Genomic DNA, 20,610 nt, shown 5'->3' with positions numbered 1-20,610 from the left:
ATATGGCCAGTAACTCTTTTCGAAATAAAACCACAAATTTTAATTGGATTGTTGAAGACTTTTAACTTTGACAATAGATCCAACCTCCATACAAATTAAAATTAAGCTTGGTCGGCGAAGCTTAAAGACAAAGGAAATCGAAAAAGAATGTTTATTCATTTCTTGGATTGTGTCTCCTGTGCCTCGCCATTGAGCTAAATTTGAATATTTCAAGTAGCCTACAGCTGTATTTTTTAATGCATTTCGCTGTACGTTTGACAATGTCACGTGACCACCAGCTGCAAATATCCCAAGCTCGCCACCAGTGTTTTTCTGCCTTTTAAATCCAATATGGTAAATAATCCTGCCGAGGGCACGCCGAAAAATAAAACGTGAAATAAAAGAAAATAAAAATAAGAAAATAAAAAAATAAGAAAATAAAACATGAAATTAAACCCTCCCATGCAACCCTAAAAGCCAGTCAATTTTAGTGAATCAAGAGTAGGTTGCGTTTCTCTTGATTCCTGGCAAGGGAAATAAGCTAAATTAATAATTATGGTACAGTAGGTCGGTACATGTATGGCTCAATTTAAAGTCTAGTTCTACAGTATTCTGAAGTTAGGCACATCAGTGCCTCTCATCCTTGGAGAACATAAAACAAATCAAGCAAATGCAATAATGGACGAGAAAAACTTCGCAAAACAACGAGAAAAAAATATTCGCTCAGTGTCTATCCCTTGGTCACAACGAGAATTGGCACCTCCCCCTCCCCCTCAGTGGACTCCTACGCAGACCCTCTTTTAAAAGGCTGGTCATGTGCTCAAGGAAAGATCTCGCGCCACACCGAAAGAGCAGTTCACTTAGAAGGGTTTCATCAAAAGAAAAGAAATAAGTATACATGTACATTATATGACAAGAGCACTGGTAAGCCAGTTGGCTTTTGTTAATGCAGTCCAAAGCAAATCAGATAAAAGAAATTACAATTTTTATTAACTCCAAATCCAACCACTTATATTTACAATGCAAATTTAGTTAGATTATTTAAATCTGCCAGGCTGCAAGGTGTAACACATAGTTACAATAGATTGAACTAACGATTTGATGTAAAAGTATCAATAAGGTACTCCAACTCCAACTAAAAGCTCATCAGATGTGTAGCTTCACTCCTGTATAAAAAGGAAAATATAAAGTGTGAGACAATGTGTGACCATGATATTATAGGTATAACACATACAGTACATGTACATTTGATTACCATCGCAAATATATCATCGTCATCATCATCTTATTTGCCACTTCACAAGAACTATTTTTTTAATACAAATACACTGTTAGACAGTGGGGAGGGAGGGAGGACGCACCTTCGCCGTCAGAACTATAAAAGATTGGAACAGTTTACCCCGGTCTTTAAAAACAGAGAAGTCCGTTAAATCGTTTAAAGCTAAATTATGTAGTACTATTTTTAACTCTCAGAAAACTAATGGAATTTTTTTTTTTCTTATTATTTGTAGTATGTATTATTTGTAATTGTACATAATATCGGATTTTAGCATTTTATTGTAAATAATATATTTTTAGCATTCTAATTATTTTAAGCCGAGGGCCCCAAGTTTATCAGTAACTTAAGTTACTGTCACGGGTCACCCTCATTAAATAAAGTCTTTCACTTCACTTCATAGTAGGGCGAGGAGACCTCCAGGAAACTGTCAGGCTTTGTAGGGGAGGCCACCTCAGTTATCAATATGTTTTATAATCACGATAGATAGATAACTCCTTTATTAAAAAATATTACAGATAACATCTGTAAGACTGAGTTATGTACTATATAAAAATAAAATGTGAGACTTGGCCAATTCAGTATCATTTCATCAAAAATCAATCATCTTTGTCTAAAAAGTAAGAAAGCTTGTTGAACCAGTGATGGATAGCGGGAGAGAATTCCAAATTTTAGGACCTTGGTAGAGTAACAAAAACTGCTTTTAATAGATTAGTATGACAGCACTGTGGTGGATAACAACTGGCTATCCTGAGTAAGCAGGCATCTTTTCTTCCAGTGAGTGCTCAATTCTTTGCTCGCGAGGGCGTACATCTGAGATTCGACTCAGAAAAAATTGCATCTGTACTGATGATTCATGTTATGATCAGATTTATGCCCTGATTTACCTAGTGAATGATTGGTTGTAATAGTTTAAGTATGTGTGGAGCCAAGTGGCCCATACAGCCGGAGCTTATCCCGGTTTCCGTAGCATGAAGCGACTAGGAGTATTTGTACTCCCCCCTGGATGGGTTGCTAGTCCATTGCAGGGTAACCCCCCAGCATTAGTTAGCCGGTACCGATTAAAGGGACCGTGTCACAGATTTTAGCCAAACTTAGACATCGGAAATGACCATCAAATTTGTTTAAATGTATAAAATAACCTCTTAAAACAGTAAAGGAATACTTAAATAACACACCAAATGTAAAAGAAGGTACGGATGGCCAAAAGTGTCGAAGATTGAAACGGATTGCGATGTGCACTTTTGAAATATGGTCCGGCGGAACAGTTTTCAAAGTTAATCTTGTCTGCTTGTAACTTTAATTTTTGATGCCCGGGAGACACATTTAGCTGCAAGGAAGCTATGGTTTTGTCATTTAGTATCAAAGAATTAATTTCTTTGCAAACATTTAGATTCATAGCGAATATTTGGCAAAATTTAATAACATAAGATTAACTTAGCCGTGACATAGTCCCTTTAACATTGTATACACCTTGGTGGAGAGAGGCACTTTGAGATTAAAGTGTCTTGCCCAAGAACACAATGACCCCAGTCAGGCTCGAACCTGGTCCGCTCAATCTGGGGTCCAGCCCGCTAACCATTAGGCCACCGCACCATGCGATTGGTTGTTATGCGCACACAAAAATTTCAAAACTGAACAACAACCAATAGAGCTAATGTCATTGGTATGAATTCTTTGAGTGGAGTCTTGTGTGTCTTTCTCGTGGGGTAAGAATTGAGCCTCCAAAGAGAGATATGCTTTGCTCAAGCTTTGAATTGTATTAAAAAACTAGTGGTAACCACAGGTTAGAAAGTGCGGGCCTCAATGCAGTTAAGAGAAGGTACTGGGAGGAAAGTGTTTTTGTTAGTTTGGAAAATTACTTCAAGTCGAAGTTTTTGGGAAGTTTTCCAGAAGTTGGCATAACTGTGGTAATTGAGATTTCTTTTATAAACTGCGGTTGTTTATTGGGAGTCTGTCCACCGAGAATAACAGTGCATCGTTCTTTGCGGAAAAAAATATTCCTCGACTTCCTGTTTGAACAACACATTTTCAGACCCTTTCGCATTGTAACCGTTCATGATGGAAGAAGAAATAACTTAAGTCACCTCATTTCACGGCAGTTTTTTCAACAGGTCACGAAAATTTTTCAGACAGTGTCGATAAATCACTGGACAAAAGAAAATTATTCCGAGTAAGGTCGAGTAACGCGTCACGCTTAAATCACGAATGTTTTTTATCGTTTCCTATTGCCGCGAACCAATCAGAGTTGATTGACAGTTTTGCGAAGTGTAGTCGAGCACGCGGTGTGAATTGAGATGTGATTTTCCTCCGTCGGCAAACTCGCTTTGTTGTCAGTGTTATAAGGAATTTCTCGAGAATAACCATTGTTGAAATCATTCGCTTTGCCATAGTTTATCTGTGATACAATCACAGCAGATCTTCTCAAAAGCAACACCTATAAAACAACGTCTGCAAAACGTAATGTCTGCAAGACAGGAGCCTTGATCCAATGTGACAAACTGTTGATTTTTCGCATTCTTATCGCTCTTGGAGACAAGATTTTTCTCTTCCGGTGTTACGACAAACTGTCGTGATTGACACATTTTTTGCATTCCGATCGTTCTTAGTGGAAGAACAAAATTTTCAACTTCCGGTTTGCAGATAGCCTTTATAAATGTGGCACGCACGCGTAATACGTAATCCGCTGGTCACTGTCAAGATTAGGGTTGCGGGCCTCTCTTGGGCCCGCAATAATACACACTGTAATACTTCAATCTATTTTCTACACGAAGGTCACGTGCCAACCCACTGGACAGTTCTCATGAGTTGGGAGACTGGTAATTTAAGTGACTTGACTTTACAGATATGAGTCAAGATAAAGATAACAGACAAGCACGACAAGGAAACAACACAAGGGTTGACACAGGTCTCAAAAGTTATGCCAACCACTTGCCTGCCATGCTCTATGCCCCACATGTATAATCTATACCAAAATACTTTCATACTCACATGCTGCTGCTTGTTCCATTTCTGTCATAGCAGCTAAGCAGATGGAGAAATAATAATAATAAAAAAATTACGAACAAGTAAATACAGTAATGTACCGTTATTTAATAAGCAAACTGTTCCAGTTTTATGCCCTGTACTGTTATTGTTACCACTGGAAAAACATGGTCACTTTAATTTTCATTTTAGCAGCATTCTATTGGTTCGATTACTTTTGAGTCAGTTTTAGCAGTTTTCTGACATCACAGGAAAATCAAGAATCCAAGATGGCAGCTGTTCTCAAATCATAACATTCTTCCCCTGTCATATGGTGTCATCGTCTTGGAATATTTTTCATTGAGTTTTGAAAGGAGAAGGTTTAGGGGAGGATGGCAGGTGGATTCTGCCACCAGCCCACCTACAGTACTGTACTATGGTCCTAAAAGATCCCAAGAGGCCTCAACTGAATATGGCTAAATAATTCTTTACATCATACATGTACAGGGTGTTCATTAGGCATCAGAGATCGGAGAATTCTCCCGCTACTACGTAGAATTCTCCGGCTAAATTTCAAAGACCTGTACCTATTTTTATTAAGATGCGGAACCTTTAGAAATCAGCATTCTTCAGTTAAATAACACTATTCTCCTGCTATTACAGTTCTTAATGAAAACCCTGCATGTACATGTATATTTACCTTCCTTTTCAGCTTTTAATCTTTCAGCTCTCTCTGCTAAAAGTTCAGCTTTTGGCCACCAAGGTACATTTTTGTGCTTCTTAACCATCTCTTCATATACTTCATCTCCTCTTTCCTCATACTGATGTGCCTTATAACCAATCCACAGACCGGCACTTGTGTAAAATACATGCATCAAGGGTTCTACAAAATAATTACAGTGGCTACATTGTATATCTGGGCAATTCCATGTCATGGACGTTACAATTCAGACTAATTTTTAGAACTTTAAACTTGCATTGTCTAAGGATGAAAACAAGTTTTAAAACTTTTCATTGATGTACTAGTCTGTGCACCTTAGTGTGTTAATTTGATTATTTCTTTTTTCCAGTTGACTTATTTGTGCCAGAGAAATATTGAGAAAAACGACTCTCATGGATGTTACATAAAAATCAACCACGTAATTTAGTGCATTAGCATTACTTTAAAATTCCTGTGAACTTTCAAGCATTTTCAAAATATCTTCTCCATGTCAATGTAGTTTAGTGATTGTGTTAACTGAAAATTTTGTTTTCACCCCCATTATCTTTCACAGTTTTTCTTGGAGACTAAAAATGTAACGTCATGGACGTTACAAAAATTGTCGTGGACGTTACACTATGTGAATTCTTCTTCAAGTTTACCAAATAAATTAACTTTTTTCAATTGTTGGGCTCTATCATTTGTAGTAAAACAATATTTCTTGGCAGTTGGAAATGAAATTATCTTTCTAGTTAATGTAAAACCCGTGAAATGCTCATTTAAATTTTTGAGGACATTTCACAGTCCTTACATGACATATTAACCTGCATTTTCAGCAAATCTCTTTCCACAAGCTTGCTGTTTATCAACCCAAACCTGTCTTTTGGAAAACACTGCCCACTGCTATACTGCCTAACTATTTTTTACCTTTTCCAAAGACTTTGATAAAGTTTTGCCTTTTTTTCAACATTTTTGCAAAAAGTGTAACATCCATGATATGTTGTCCATGACCAACTTTAACTGCACTTAGTTAAAAAATGAAACAGTTTACCAGAGTTTTGTTATCATCAAAATGTTCACTTTTGATAAGTAACAAAGCAGCAGGAAATTTTTAAGAATCCTTCAAATAATAACTTAAGGAGAGAAAAAAATGCACAAAATTTCATGGACGTTACGTAACGTCCATGACAGAACTTCACATCGCTGTTGCTATTTTTTAAAAATATTTTGGATGAAGTCTTTATCAGTTATTTGTCAACACAAATGAGGGAATATTCCTAATATAATTGTTTGAATTCATAAGCATTTTGAAAGTATGATTTTTGTAAGTTAAAAATGTGCATCACAGATATTGTAAATTATTAAGAAGGTAAACCCGTACTTTGGGGACCCCCCTAAAAACACTGTTGTCACAGACAAAGTAAAAGTTGTTTTTCTGTATACTATAACATGTCTACAATGCAGCACAGGTAATTATTCCATCTGAAATATCTTTTGAAAAATCTTGATTTTTACACCTCTCATGTGGAATTGCCCATCTACATTTATACCATGCCATAGAAAATACAGCCAATCAGAATACAGGAAAGCTGTTGTATATTCGACGGTATTCAACCCAACCTTCCCATTGTGCGCTGCGATTGTATTTTAGACGAAATTTAGTACGCGTATTTTCTATGGCATGGTATAAAATAGTTACACAACACTTTCTCGTGGTATACTATGGAATATCCCACTTGTCACTTGTATTTTCTTGGTATACACACTTGCCTAAAGGCTCGTGTGTATACCGAGAAAATACAAGTGACTCGTGGGATATTCCATAGTATACCACTCGAAAGCGTTGCATAACTAGTATGTACATGTACAATGCAATTTTCAATACTGTTAAACCCTTTCACTACCATTGTGTTGTAAGATAGCTCTAAGGCTCGATTAAACTCAACTCAACAATAAACACTGTAAACACAATGTCCCACATAAGTCAACTCACATGTTCGCAAGATGTACGGTGGCCCACAAAAAAGTCAGGGACTCCACAGAGGGGTCCCCACCAGTTAACATTAAACATGAAAGTCGACTGTCCTCACAAGTTCATACATGTATTACAACACATTGGCTTACTTCTGATTAACCACGTATCCAGGCTTTTAGCCAGGTGGGAGTCCAGGAGTCCTATGGATGGCCACTTGTCACAGAAATTTAATATGAATTACAGTACCGCCTGGAATCATATGCACATTGGCACGCGTGAAGCTCGAGGGCAGAACGCGTGTATTGCACGCGGGAGGAACGAGACGAAACCGCGCGGTTTACGAACGAAACCCGCGCGGTTCACGAATGAAAACCGAGGTCAGAAATTCATTTCAGTCAAATGGACGAAAGGCCGACACAAAAGGATCTGTCGGCTATTGTTGTTTTTATTGTTTTCGTTTCAATGGATTTTTTCTCACATTTACAACTTGCTTACACCGTATTCAGCAACGAAATGCAAATTTCTTTCAAACAGTTTTTATGGGATTACCGGTAAATTTTGTTGAACTTCAAGATCTTCACGGGTTCGTATTGAATGTTCCGTGCGTGCTAGCATAAGAAGCTTTTGAGTCGAAACTTGTCGCTTCGCGAAAGAATTAATTTTATCAAAAATGCAAAACGTGAATGAAAAAATCGAAATTAATGAGGCCTGTAAAAGCACTTCTCTCGATTTATCCATCCGAAAATGAAGGAAGCGAAAATCTTTTTGCAGCCGCGCCAAGGATTTCTTATCTTCAAATGATCTAACAGATCGACGCCCGTGTGTAAATAAAGGTCGCAAAGGTCACGCTTGTCATGTTTTCTTGCAATGTCTAGTTATGAAAACGAACGTATTTAAAGTCTGTTACTTAACAAGGCGAGCGTTTATTAAGATCGAATAAAAGTTTCACAGAAGATTAAGAAATCAATGACATTTAGTTGCGGGGAATGTGTTCTCTTTCGAGCGACAAATGCCGACAATTGTCGGCTTCCCCACCAAAAGTTCATTTGCCGTTCAACTAGATTTTTGCCGATAAGAATTAATTCGCGCCGATCAGAATAGCTATTTTCGGTCAGTTCTAAATTTGACGTTGGGTTCGTAATTTTCGGCTCGATGGTAGTCGGAAACAACTACAAAGAACATGAATCCTGTCTTGCCTTTCCAGACATTCGGTATGCTGGTAAGAGGCCCTGGGGGAATCCCATGTCGCTTGTCTAAATTTAAAAATGTCCCGTGTCGCTGTTTTATCTCACTTCCCGTCGTCGTTGGTAGTTGAATTGAAGGACAATTGCTTGTCTTTGTCAGAATTTATAGTTTTTCCAAAAGGGTTGTCGTTTATCGCGATTTATTTATGTGCTGTCGCTACTTTCTGGGCCGTGTCGCTTGTCGGAATTTACCCTGGCAGGGCCTCTGGTAAACAACTCGATGAATAAACTTGTCATTTCGCAGCTTTTCGGCAATTGACAAATTGTGTTTTCTGCAACAACTTCCCGATAGTTCTTCCTTCGATCTGTAACCATCTACATCTTGTAATTACCTGACCGTTTCAGAATTTTTTCTTCCCTTCTTTAACAAAATTTTTCGCGCGCGACCAAGCTGAGCAAAGTTGATCGATTTCTGAGAAGTGTCAAGCAACGCCACGTGAATGAACGAGCGCTTGCGTTGCACGTTTAGATTTTGTATTTTTTAAAATCTCATATCTTGTGCCGATAATTTTCCTTCTTAGGGTTTGATCTTTTTTTTATTTTTGATTGTAAAACTTTTGTGACATCGTGCGGAAAACTACCTAAAATATGTTGGTCGAATGAATATGCAAAAATTCAACTGGTTGTGCCGGTCCGGCAGTCTCTGATTCAAAAAATTGCAAAGGGACAAGAAAACCGGTAATAAAATGAATTTGAGTGCAAGCAGGCGAAATAATATTTACTTGTCTGATAAAAAACAGAATAAATAAGACAACGCGAGGATAAGTACGCGTCAACATATGTTAAACTATGCAAATCTTGAATGAAATTAATCGAAGCGTGAACATGCACAGCAAACAACTTTCGATGGATTTTCGATTTAAAACTCGTCAAGTCAGTTTGTAGCTGCGGTTTATAGTACATTTGAAACAGGGCAAGAAATAATCCTGTGATATTTCGATGTTTAGGCAAATATTAAAAACGTTCTCTTCAATGTCGCACGTTTTTCGCAGGCGGCGGGATCAAAATGTTATTCCGGGTTATTCCGCTGATTTTTTGGACGAACCAGCGTTCTCTTTTGTTTGTTGTGATTTCCGATCAAATCTCTTGGGTGACGGTGTCAAAAACCTAACAATGAAGAGCAACAATAAAGCTAACAAAGGCAATTAAAAGCACGAAGACGCGGCTTTGAAGAACGCGTGATTCCCTCGGTTTCGTCTCGGTTTCGTCTCGTGCTTCGTTCGTTCCTCCCGAGGTGGACGCACGGGCAAACCGCGTGCACTACCCGCGCGTCCACCTCGGGAAACCCGCGGCTGATGTGCATATGATTCCAGGCGGTACTGTACTGTATACAGAGGTTTTTTCAGCAAATTTGGAAGTTTTTAGACACCTTTGCACTCATACTGTAACTGCAGAAAAACACCTTGGATGCTCCTCAGGCCCTCCTATGGGGACAAAGTCAGTCCTTATAAAAATTTTGGACTCCCACTTTTTATGTCCTGGCTAAAAGCCTGCACATATCACATGGTACAAAATAGGACGGCGGGCATCAAACAATATACCCCATCCAATTTGATATCCATCACCCGATTTCATAGAAAAATACAAAGAAACAAAGTCACTTTTCAGGTTTAACTATTTAATCAAATAGTGTTAAAAAATTACCCAAACAAATCAATTTGCATTTATTTCAACCACAGTTACGCCATGATTATCACTGAAAGTGATAAATGATCATCGCAGTGAATTTCCAATTTAAGCAATTGGAATAAAGAAGCCTGAAAAAAATTCAGGGCTTCAACGGGAATGAATGAAGCCCTGAATTTTTTTCAGGCTTTTTTATTCCAATTGCTTAAATTGGAAATTCACTGCGATGATCATTTATCACTTTCATATCCATCCACAGTTCATATATGAATTATTTTATATACATTACATCATGATTATCACTGTATGCTTTTCCTTGCATATCGGCAATAAAGTGCATTGTAAAAATATATTGGAGGGTAAAAAAATAAACAAACCCCCGGGGTAGTCAATCGATAAAAATTGATATCGGAAAATCAATCGATAAATCGATATCTATCGATAAATTGATTTTAAATGATATCGATTGTATCGGTCAATCGATAAAAATCGATACTCACACGCCGACGAAGTGTTAATTTTATCGATTTTATCGGATTCATCGATCGTTATCGGAATCGATAAAAATCATCCTCTTTCCGTTGAGGGAGCGTTTGATTGTAACTATTTGAATGTAGATTTCATGTGGCGGAGGAGTACAGAACATGAACTCTACTGACTCTACAAACGGAAACCACGCAGCGAAGAAAAATTACCTCTATCTAGTCACTTCCTAGACCACAATCAACACGACTCTATTTAATACATAATGCCTCCATATAAAATAGAACCCTCAGAAAGAAGTCAGAAGTACATGTAAATAAGGTCAAAAGACCGAATTAAATCATATAACGGCAAATGTGCAAATGTCACGAACGTAGGAGTCATGTAGGCCTGTGGCGTAACCTCTATTTATTTACTATCTAATTAAAGCAGATTTCAAATTCGACACACGCTGAGTATTACTAACAGTCTGTAGAAAAGATGTAGTAATTTTTACCGATTAACGAACAGGGAAGTTGTTATAAGTGTTTCTGCGAGCTTTTTAATATCTTTTGGTGTTTTTCATTCGAAAATTGGTACGATAATTTAGTTTCGATAAATTCGATATTTATCGATAAAATCGATAGCCCTGATTGAAAAATCGATAATTATCGATTACTCACAACGAAATCTTTTTTGATTTTTATCGATTTTTGAAAAAATTAATCGATTTTTATCGATTGTTATCGAATGTTATCGATTATTGATATTATCGATTGACTACCCCGGGACAAACCGCTTTCTGACCTGTTGGTTTATTTGAAGATAATGCCCTTGGCAGAAAGATTGTCCTTAAAATTTTATTTTCTAAGGAAGATTCAATTCTTGGCCAACTGTTCATTTTTTGGACAATCTTTCGGCCTCAGGCATTATCCTTCAATATACACCAGCTGCCTGAAGGGGTTTAAAAAATAGATGGTTTTAATCGTTTTAATCTTATTGTAAACACACACCCCTTGAGGAAGTCAGCTTCTTTAATCTAGTTTTATAGTTAATGGGGCAAGCATGTGTGTGTGCATTTTTTTTTTTAATAAAGTTTACTATTTAGTATTACAGATTTTATTTTGGCTGTGCGTGTACATACAAACTGTGTACAGACTGTACACAGTAATCAGTGGATGTGCATGTAAAGAACCTGAACTGAATGATGTTCTTGGGTAAATGTATGTGATGGTTTGGTCCGTTCGAAAATAGAGTTAACAAACCAGCTCGTCTCGTAGATGTTTAACAGTGGCCCTGCATTCTGTGGTTTAGACCAAACCAAGCCTCCTATATCTACGTAAAGCTTTATAGTTGTCGTTCGAAGTGCGATAAAGTAAAAGAGAATAACATTACTTACTTCTAAACGTTGGTAATCCTCGTACCAGATTAGAGTAACATGATGCAAACATCCCGGCACCTCCAAACCAGATTATTGTTCTTATCATGTTTAAATAAGCTAGGAAGAAAGAGGACTATCCTTCGAAGTGTGTACTCAAAATCCAATATGGCGTCTTGTGCACTCGGCTTAGCAGCCAAGCTTCTAGAAGTAAGCCGCTGACCGCATGTTTCTGTCAAGTTCTCAAATTGCGAAGCGCGCGAGTGACGTCACGACACAGGCAAGACTCAGACAAACAAATTTCCTAAAAGCATCCGAACAAAAACTTTCTAAAGCAGCCGATATTCCTAAAACACTTTCATAAAACGAAAACTTCGCCTAGTTTCCTTCTATTTCTCTCATCACACGCTGATGCTTGAGCCTTGTGTCGGTTATATTCATTCGCATTCTATTTTTATAAGTGGCTTCATACAGTTTTGAGGGGGTAAGTGAGCCCAACTTTTAACACTCTTTAAAAATATTCAGGAATGTTATTTCTTTCTCTAATTACTGTTTCTTAAAGCATATAGCCATCGTTTGCATCATGATATGGCATATGTATGTCAAAGCACTACTGGCCACCGAGCAGCGTGACTTGTCGACATATTCCGTCGGTAAATCAAATGTAACATAAATGTGTCCCAATCTGGTCGCAACATTTTATGGTATTGAGTTCAAACATGAGTTTCCTTGACATTTGGAATTTTTGGATTACGCCAATAGGCCAGAACAAATACAACGAAATCACGCCCCGTGGGGGGGGGGGGTACGTTTTGTACGGGGAGGCTCCGCCCGGAGATCCAACCCCTTACCCTTTTATATATCATTTTGATAGAAAAGGTCCCCCTTTTGTATACCTTTTATTGCAAAAAGGCACCCCTTTCATATACCTACACGACATCACATTTACCTAAAACGGGAAGTTTTCTTGTCATTTTTATGTAGCGCTTAATAAATTAAGACGATACAGCCAAAAGTTGCATCTGCTCGAAATATTTAATGTAAAGGCCTTTTTAACTATCATTACGGCAGATTTCCCTACCCTTTCATATACCTAAACTTGTGAAATCCCTACCCTTTTATATACCTGGAGCCTAAAAAAGGTACCCCTTTCGGGCGGAGCCTCCCCGTATAGGCCATTATAGGGAGTACCGCCACAAAGTGTTCAATTGTTTTTTTTTTTTCTATTTTTAGAAATCATATTATTATTTTTATTTAATTATTATTTTATTGTAATATTAATTATTATTTTATATTTTAGTTAATTATTATTTTATTTTTTATTTATCTTATTTCATTTTTTAATACCCTCGACATGGTACCCTCGACCCTCGACAAAAACCCAGACTCCTTCAAATTAAAACTCCAGGGAGAACGAAGACGGCAGAATCGTGTTAATTAACGGCTATTTTAAGACTTCTAAATTTTCATTATGCAACATTTATGCACCAAACAACGCCGCTCATCAGAAAGTATTTTTTTGAAAACTTGAGTGAAATATTAATCTCGAAAGCTAATATTAGCAATCTAATTATTGGGGGTGACTGGAATGTCACTCTCGAGGCTGTTTATAAGAAAGGTGGCATTCAGAGGAAGCCAAGCATTTCTAGATATCTGGTTGCGGAGTTTATGGACGACTTAAACCTTGTTGATATTCTTAGAATTAAGAAGTCTGGCAAAAAGGTGTTTTACTTATGAATCTAGCGTACTTAAATGAAATCGATAATCGATTTATTTCTCATTCCCAAATCTCTCATTGCTAGTACTAAAACCGCTGATATTAAAACTGCAATTGCACCCGATCCCCCGGGGGGGGGGGGGGGGCATGGGGTCGCTGGATGGGGTCGCATTTTCACGACTGGACTGACGATAATGGGATCGCCATTTCAAGCATTTTTTATAGGGTGACTAGAATGGGGTCACACTTTTCCGGGATTTTGAGAGTACGAAAATTCTGACAAGTTGTGATTTATGAACGGAAATATTCGCCGAAAAAAATGTTACCGTATTTATTGCTGTTGTTCAATATTTGACAAACAGCTCCCAGAAAGTGGCTAAGTTGGGGTCGTAAAAATTAAATTTACCCAAAAGTGACTAAAATGGGGTCTATAATTGGCCATAGAATATGACTATAATGGGGTAGGGGTTCTGAGAGGCCAGCGGCACATACCCAACAAAAATTTACCCAAGTACCCCCCGGGACCCGATCACAAGGCCATTAGAATTTTCTTGCAATTTGAAAGCAAGAAAAAGGGCCCTGGACTGCGGAAATTCAATTATTCTTTACTGAACGATCAAATTATCCGATAATATGCAGGAAATACGCATATTTGACTAATCTAAAGCTGAAATGGGAAATGCTTAAGATGGAGATCCCAAGTTTGACTATCCCGTACGCCAAAAACAATGCTAGAAATACAAGAAACCTCGAAAAGCAGTTGGGATCACGTATAGAGTCACTAGAAAATAAAATAAACGCAAACCCGGACGGCCACACTGATGCTGAACAACAAGAGCCTAATCCTTGTGTAATAAGCTTTATTTTTATCGATATTGCTTACAAAACAAAGGCTAAATATGATTAATTTGATTTGATGATGATTCAGTGTTGCAAGTGTTTTTGTTGATGAGCAGACAAAATAATAATTTCGCCAAAATATGAAAACCTGATTTTTGAGGTTCGTTCGTTAACTGTCTTTTATATTAATTAAAAGAGCCCGCCCCGCAGATATCTTAACCGTCCTATCAACTAGGATATCAGTGTAAACTGACTGCAATTTTTCTGGTCTGGAACCGATGTACTGTTGGGGAAATTCAAAGAAACGTCTGGTATGTTTTACCCATTAGCCAAAATGGCTGAAAACGCATCTAGCTAATTGACTGATTGGTCGTTGTGAATCTAATGTAAAAAAAACGTCCGATACATCAATATAAAATAACATGATGCCTTCATATTTGGTCCAAGTCTTGAGTAGCGGTGTTTCAATGGACTCGAGAATCAGCTGTCTACATAGGGCTTGACTGACTTCTTCAGTTATAATGTTCTTGGAATAAAAAGAAGTGAAAAAAAAAATAGGAGAGAAATTACAATCTTGTTTAGCTTTAAGCTTGGATGGACGTTAGTTTCCAACAACCATACCCATGCAGTAGTTATATATATAGATCTAAGATTGTTTGAACACGCTTAGAAATCGAACTGGAGATGGAAACACGTTAAATTAAACCCGGCGATGGCAAGAGAATAAGATGACACTACATGTTTTTCTCATAGATGCTTTATTAATGCTTTGTTGTGAGTAATATTTCCTACCCATTACATGTTTAATTTAGTCCAATATTGCGATTCCCATAATTTTGTTCCCAGGTAAGCCCGACTATAGCTACTTTCAGGCATCTCTAATTTTCCTTTACTTTCACTTCTTTTTGCTGCTAGGCGTTGACATAAGGCCAGTACTTTTGGTAGGAACCACTCCACCCTTTGTGAAATAGGCCATCCGCGTTGCCACCGTTTGTGGTAAACTGGATCCACAGGTAATATTTATTGTTGGCATAGAACGACCCGACTGGAAGGCTGTGCCCTGACCAGCCGTTTGTTAACACGGTCTCGCCAAATCTATAAAAAATAATAACGAAAGTGAAAGTTATAAAGGTAATATCTATAAGATAGTGTTGGTGTTAAAGACAGTCGAGGTGATGGCGATAGTGATGTAAGGGCCCTAAAGAGGTGGGGGGGGGGGGGGGGATTTCTCAGCCCAAATTTTGCGAAAATTTCATTTTACAGTTCTAAATCCCATTCCCAATTCTATTGTTTACTTTTTCGTGATTCCCAGTCCCAGTGAACTAAATCCCATTTTCCTAGTCAGAAAATTTGCCCAAATCTCAGCTTTCATTTTACCCCTTTAGGCCCCTCTGATGGTGATAGTCATAGTCATAGTGGTTGTGAACATGATGATGATGATGATGTGATGATGATGATGATGATGATGATGATGATGATGATGATGATGTGATGATGATGATGATGATGATGATGATGATATGATGATGATGATCATCATCATGAGGATGATGAAAACCTTATCTAAGGGCACAATGGTGTTAGTTCCGATTGCAATTCATATCGAGAGGTGCCAGTTCGTTTAACTCTCACTTTGCCTTTCGATATCGGCAAGTTGTAAGGTCATCCAGGGGGATTGTCAATACTGCAAGTCACTTCATGCTGCAAAACACGCAGTCAAGTATTGGCCTGGTATTGCTTAAGATCACAAAGCAAGATTCTGAATACGGAAAAAACCGTTAAGAGGGGTTCTTAAAATAAAGTGAGTCTTAAATTTATCATAACACCTCTTTCGCCCAAGAAATGGAAGTTTTGTAGGAGCAACAACGTCTCAGGAACAGGTATAGAAGTTATTGATTACAGGTCTGTGATTGAAAAAATGTTAGAGCTTACCTTCCTGCGTGAATCTTCACTTGGTCATAACCACTTTCTGTTTCGAAGTCAGTGAAGATGAAGTCGGGTATGTCCACTGTGCGATAAACTAACCACACGCAGTCGAGGTTATGTTCGTAACCATTCGGATAGCCTGGGGACGAGATCGTGCCACTTCCGTCTTTATAAACACCTCCGCAGGATGTGTCTAGGAAATTATGCACGATGTTAGTTATTTACCTGAGTTAGACCGGCGATTTAAAGATATAAACGTAAAGATTTGACTCAGTGAAATGCCACCAAGTTTTTCTCATGTCTTTTCATACAAATTAGCGAGTTTAGCAAATCGGTGATTAAAAAGATAGTTAGGGTGGTAATACATTCCAAGGATTGAGGAAATGGTATGAAAGGAGATCTCAGTGTTTTTTTTTGGAAAACATTAAGTGCTGTACATGTCCAAGAAATCTTTATCTATTCTTGTGGTAAATTGAATGTTGTGTACTGAACACAAGGGGACTTCAGACGTACAAAGAGCAGTTTTAATTGAAGCATGGAAGGCCATTACTAGGACGTATTTCCGTGAGCAAGTCGATAAGTTGACAATACACCCTGGTCAAATTGGTTTGAGGTTAGAAAGGAATTTTGTGAATTTGCTGGAGACATCGGCCTTTGCCATATACAAGCACCTTACCCCAAAAATATGCAACCAAGTTCCCATTTCCCTCTTTTCTCTTCCTTAAAGGAGAAAAACCGGATGGTTCTAAGAATACAACTTGCTAATCCCACGGTGCAATGTGGTTCTTCGTTTAACCAGTTGAAAACCTCATTACATCTGTATACATTTTTCTTATGAACCAAGCACGAGGGCCGTTACTAGTGAAAGACTGGCCGAAGGAAAAGACCGAGGATATGTTTCTAGTACAGTTTAACGAGCATTGTTAAAAATAGATTTATTACACGACTTTATAATTGATAAAGGTGTTAGTAGAAGTGGTCCAATCCCTAAAAATATTTGACCTGGCTATAACGCATTCTGATTGGTCGATTTTAGTTAAAGGCCCTCTCAGCTTAGCATCCCTAGTACAATATTTACTTACCGACTTGCTGGTAGTTGAAACTGAATCCTTTCCTGTTTGTGGCCTCATCACTGATGAATCTTACTCGCAACACATTCCCGGATGAAGTGAATGATGGCGGTAAGTAGGTTGTTCCGTCAAATACGATAGTTGGACTCTCGTAGTGGTTTGTGTCGTAGATCAACAAGAAATCTTTACCAGTCTCCGTCTGAAACTCGGTGAAGTCAAGCCTGATTTTCTTGTTCACAGGCACTTGTATCTGCCACGTGCAATATTCGTCATCATTGTAATTACTAGGGTAGTTCAATGACAATACTGTACCACTTGGGCCAGTTAAGAATTCTCCACAGCTCGTTTCTGAAACCAATAAGAACTTTGCTTCATTGATAGGTGTATCTAGCCTGTAATAGCCAAATATCAACGGATACAAGCAGTGGAGAGAGTCGAATGTGTGGAAGGTAGCCTCGTCTTAACGAAGAAGGTAACACGCTCACGTAAATTACGTTCGCGCGTACTAATTTTCGCGATTTTCACGTTTTGTAAAAAAAGGGCAAAAATTAATACTCGCGAAAAAATGTTTATCATTTTACATACGCGAAATTTTATACCATATTAAACAAGAAAACATGAACAATCCACGAATTGAAAATGCTCTAACCACTGAGTTACCAGGCATGCCGTGGTAATTGTTGTGAATTTTTATAACTGTCACATTTTATCGTTGAAAAGACATCTTTCTGGCCTTGTTTTCGGACTGAGAACTTTTTGTCTGACTTGATTTGTGGGGCTACTCATGGAGTTAGATTTATAGCAGTCCTTTGTATTCCTCAGTATTTCCAAATGTCCTTCCAGATGTCTTCGATGTATGATCATTTCAACAACAAAAAAACCAACGAACCACAACCATTAAACTCTGATCAGGGTTTCACTTGGGAGATTGAAGCAGTGGCAAATTCGCGTACTTAAATACACATTTGCCCAATTTTTTCCTTGAGTCGCGAAAATTAATTGTCGCAAAATACAGCTTCCGAGTTTTCGCAAAATTAATAACGCGCGAAAATTAGTAAGACTAAGGTACACCTCTTGATCGAAACTTTCGCCAGACGCAGTATCATTACGGTAATACAGCAATGAATGGATCCACAATTAGAGACTATTACAAAAAAAAAAAAAAAGTTGACCTGCTACGAAAAACAGCAAATAATATGTTTAGGTCATTACTTACGCTGACAAGTGGGTTGAGTTCCAGTCCATGTCCCATCTGCTTGGCAGGTCCTGGCGAGGTCGCCAACTAGTTTCCACCCAGGGTCACATTCCAGTACTATCCTACTATTATAGGTGAAAGTATCTCCGTATCTGACGCCATTAGTCGGTACACCAGGGTCGCCACAGTCAACAACTAAAAATTAAACAATTTTTCTTCTTAACCACAATCAGGCTGGAGAAGGAAATAAAATCTGCTCTCGCGGAGTTCAAACGTAATAAACTTGTTTTTAAAAACAGTAAATGAAATGCTACCAAAAGTTCTAACGTTACCAAATTTAGTTGAACAATCTAGTACATTTCACTGTTTCCGACAAGACAGCTTGTAAGTTTCGTGCAGTAACTTGTACACTACTAGATAACTTTAGCATCCTGTTAAAATGGGGGTAAAGCGGAGATTAACCGGGGACCAAAAAAACAAAAAGTGTAAAAGGGACTTGAACCCGGCCTTAATTTCAGGTCCGGCGCTCTAACCTCTCGGCCACGCTCCTCCACAAACCCTTGGCTACTTACTTTGGCACACAGGCTGTGTACCAGTCCACTGGCCGTTTGTTTGGCACGTACGAACTTGGGATCCCTGCAGAGTGTAACCAACGTCACAAGTGAAGGAGATAGAGTAGCCGTATTGGTACTGTGATGAATTCTTTGCTCCATTATCAGGGACACCAGGATTACCACAGGAGCGCTCTGTCAATATTGGAAACGTAGTAAGCTTAAAGAGTCCAACAGATAAAATGTAACTGTCTATTGAAATGAGGTTAATTTTAACAGTCAATCGTCTAAAAAGGAAAACAGATGGTTTGAAGGAGCTCCAAATGGCAAGGTTCCCATAGATAAGACTCAAATCGTCACCAAACAATGAAGGTGATTTTGGAGTGCACAAAAGGATTTAGATGTGCGTACGTGTCAAGGGGTCAAATGGAATTAAATTACTGTTTCGCCTCAGTAAGCTTGCCAGCAAAGTAGACAATTTACAGTATTTACCTAGACAAACAGGTTTAGAGCCACTCCACAGTCCATCAGCTTGACAAACTTGACTGTCCTCTCCCTCCAGGTGATGGTCTGCTTTGCACGTGTATGTCACAGTGGACTGGTACTTAGTGTCGGTTGCTATGTGACGGTACCCACCATAAGGGTCGCCGGGGTCACCACAGTCTACCACTGAAAATTGCAACAAAAGATATTCATGAATTCAATCACTAAATACACCCTATTCGATGGTTTAACAAATAATACGCACGGGTATTTTGCGAGTTGCGAACGGGCTCGGAAAAATACGAGCAGTGAACAAATTGTCCGCTCGTATTTTATTTTAAACCACCGAATAAGGGATTTATTTTACATTATTTTTTCCACTAAGTTTGGGTCCGTATTCCGAAGCTTGTCCGTCCGTATATTTGCCCTGTTTTACATTGCAATAACGTGGCATATTTTTTCTTTTGCCCTGATATGGTAAAATGGCGCATTAGTGGAATAATAATCCTTCTTATTGCATGGTGTCCACCCTTTTTTCTAGTACTTTTTTTTTCTGGTAAAAATCACTTAGCACCTTATTATCCTCGTAATTTGTTAGGGCATTTTGCAAATACAGAATTTCCCGTTCATTGTAGTCTTCATGCTTGACAACATGTGTCTAATTTAAAAATTTATAAGGTCTATCTTTGAAAAACTCACATTCGCAAACAGGATCTTGTTCTGACCATACTCCTCCTCCTTGGCCATCAGAGATACAAGTTCTAAACGACGAACTTGATGGCACCAAATTGTATCCTTCGTCACAGCTGATACGAAGGGTGGCACCCAGTTCATACCGGTAACCTTGAACCATGCCATTAGCAGGTACTGGAACTGGACTACAGAAGGAAGCTGTAATTAACAAGAAAACAAGTTAAAGTGCATATGAAGCGAATTTTTTGCTTTTCCTTCTGTTCAACTCAGTTACTCTATGTCCTATTTCGGCGCTGCGCCTTTTCGTGTCCAGAGACTGGGGCGTTGCGCTGTGACGTTTGTTGTGGCGCTGTCCGCTTGTCGCTTACGGTCTGGAGCCTGACTTGGGGCACCAGCCACGCATTCTTTCTCCTCTTCCGTCCTTGTTTCTCTCTTCCGCTTTTTCCGTCTTGTCCACCTCGTCATCCCCTTTGCCGCGCGATTGAGGACAATTTTGGGGCATGCGCCTTTCGCCTTTTGCGAGTTTTTCTG

General features: G+C 38.5%; 2 protein-coding genes across 2 annotated transcripts in view; both read right to left on the bottom strand.

The window, feature by feature from the left end:
- Positions 1–942: 942 nt before the first annotated feature.
- LOC144655299 (uncharacterized) lies at positions 943–11,802 on the bottom strand. The gene is made up of 4 exons (XM_078515517.1): positions 11,626–11,802; positions 4,920–5,102; positions 4,247–4,279; positions 943–1,145 (listed from the first exon to the last, which is right to left on the bottom strand). Coding segments are annotated over exons 1-4 (306 nt in total). The 5' UTR covers positions 11,714–11,802; the 3' UTR covers positions 943–1,143.
- A 3,100-nt stretch (positions 11,803–14,902) lies between these two features.
- The window catches only part of LOC144655307 (sushi, von Willebrand factor type A, EGF and pentraxin domain-containing protein 1-like), a 47,170-nt gene continuing 41,462 nt past the window's right edge, over positions 14,903–20,610 (bottom strand). The window contains exons 28-34 of the mRNA XM_078515528.1: positions 20,086–20,277; positions 19,396–19,572; positions 18,925–19,098; positions 18,374–18,547; positions 17,170–17,505; positions 16,094–16,280; positions 14,903–15,256 (exon numbers count right to left, since the gene is read on the bottom strand). Of these exons, the coding sequence (XP_078371654.1) occupies positions 15,073–15,256; positions 16,094–16,280; positions 17,170–17,505; positions 18,374–18,547; positions 18,925–19,098; positions 19,396–19,572; positions 20,086–20,277 (1,424 nt within the window). The 3' untranslated portion in view covers positions 14,903–15,072. The remainder of the gene's footprint in view (positions 15,257–16,093; positions 16,281–17,169; positions 17,506–18,373; positions 18,548–18,924; positions 19,099–19,395; positions 19,573–20,085; positions 20,278–20,610) is intronic.

This window comes from Oculina patagonica, chromosome 5 (assembly GCF_052425735.1).
Source record: "Oculina patagonica isolate OP01 chromosome 5, crgOcupat, whole genome shotgun sequence".
In the NCBI taxonomy this organism is placed as follows: domain Eukaryota; kingdom Metazoa; phylum Cnidaria; class Anthozoa; order Scleractinia; family Oculinidae; genus Oculina; species Oculina patagonica.
Note: the sequence above shows the minus strand (reverse complement) of the source record. Positions and strands in the feature narration are given on the sequence as shown.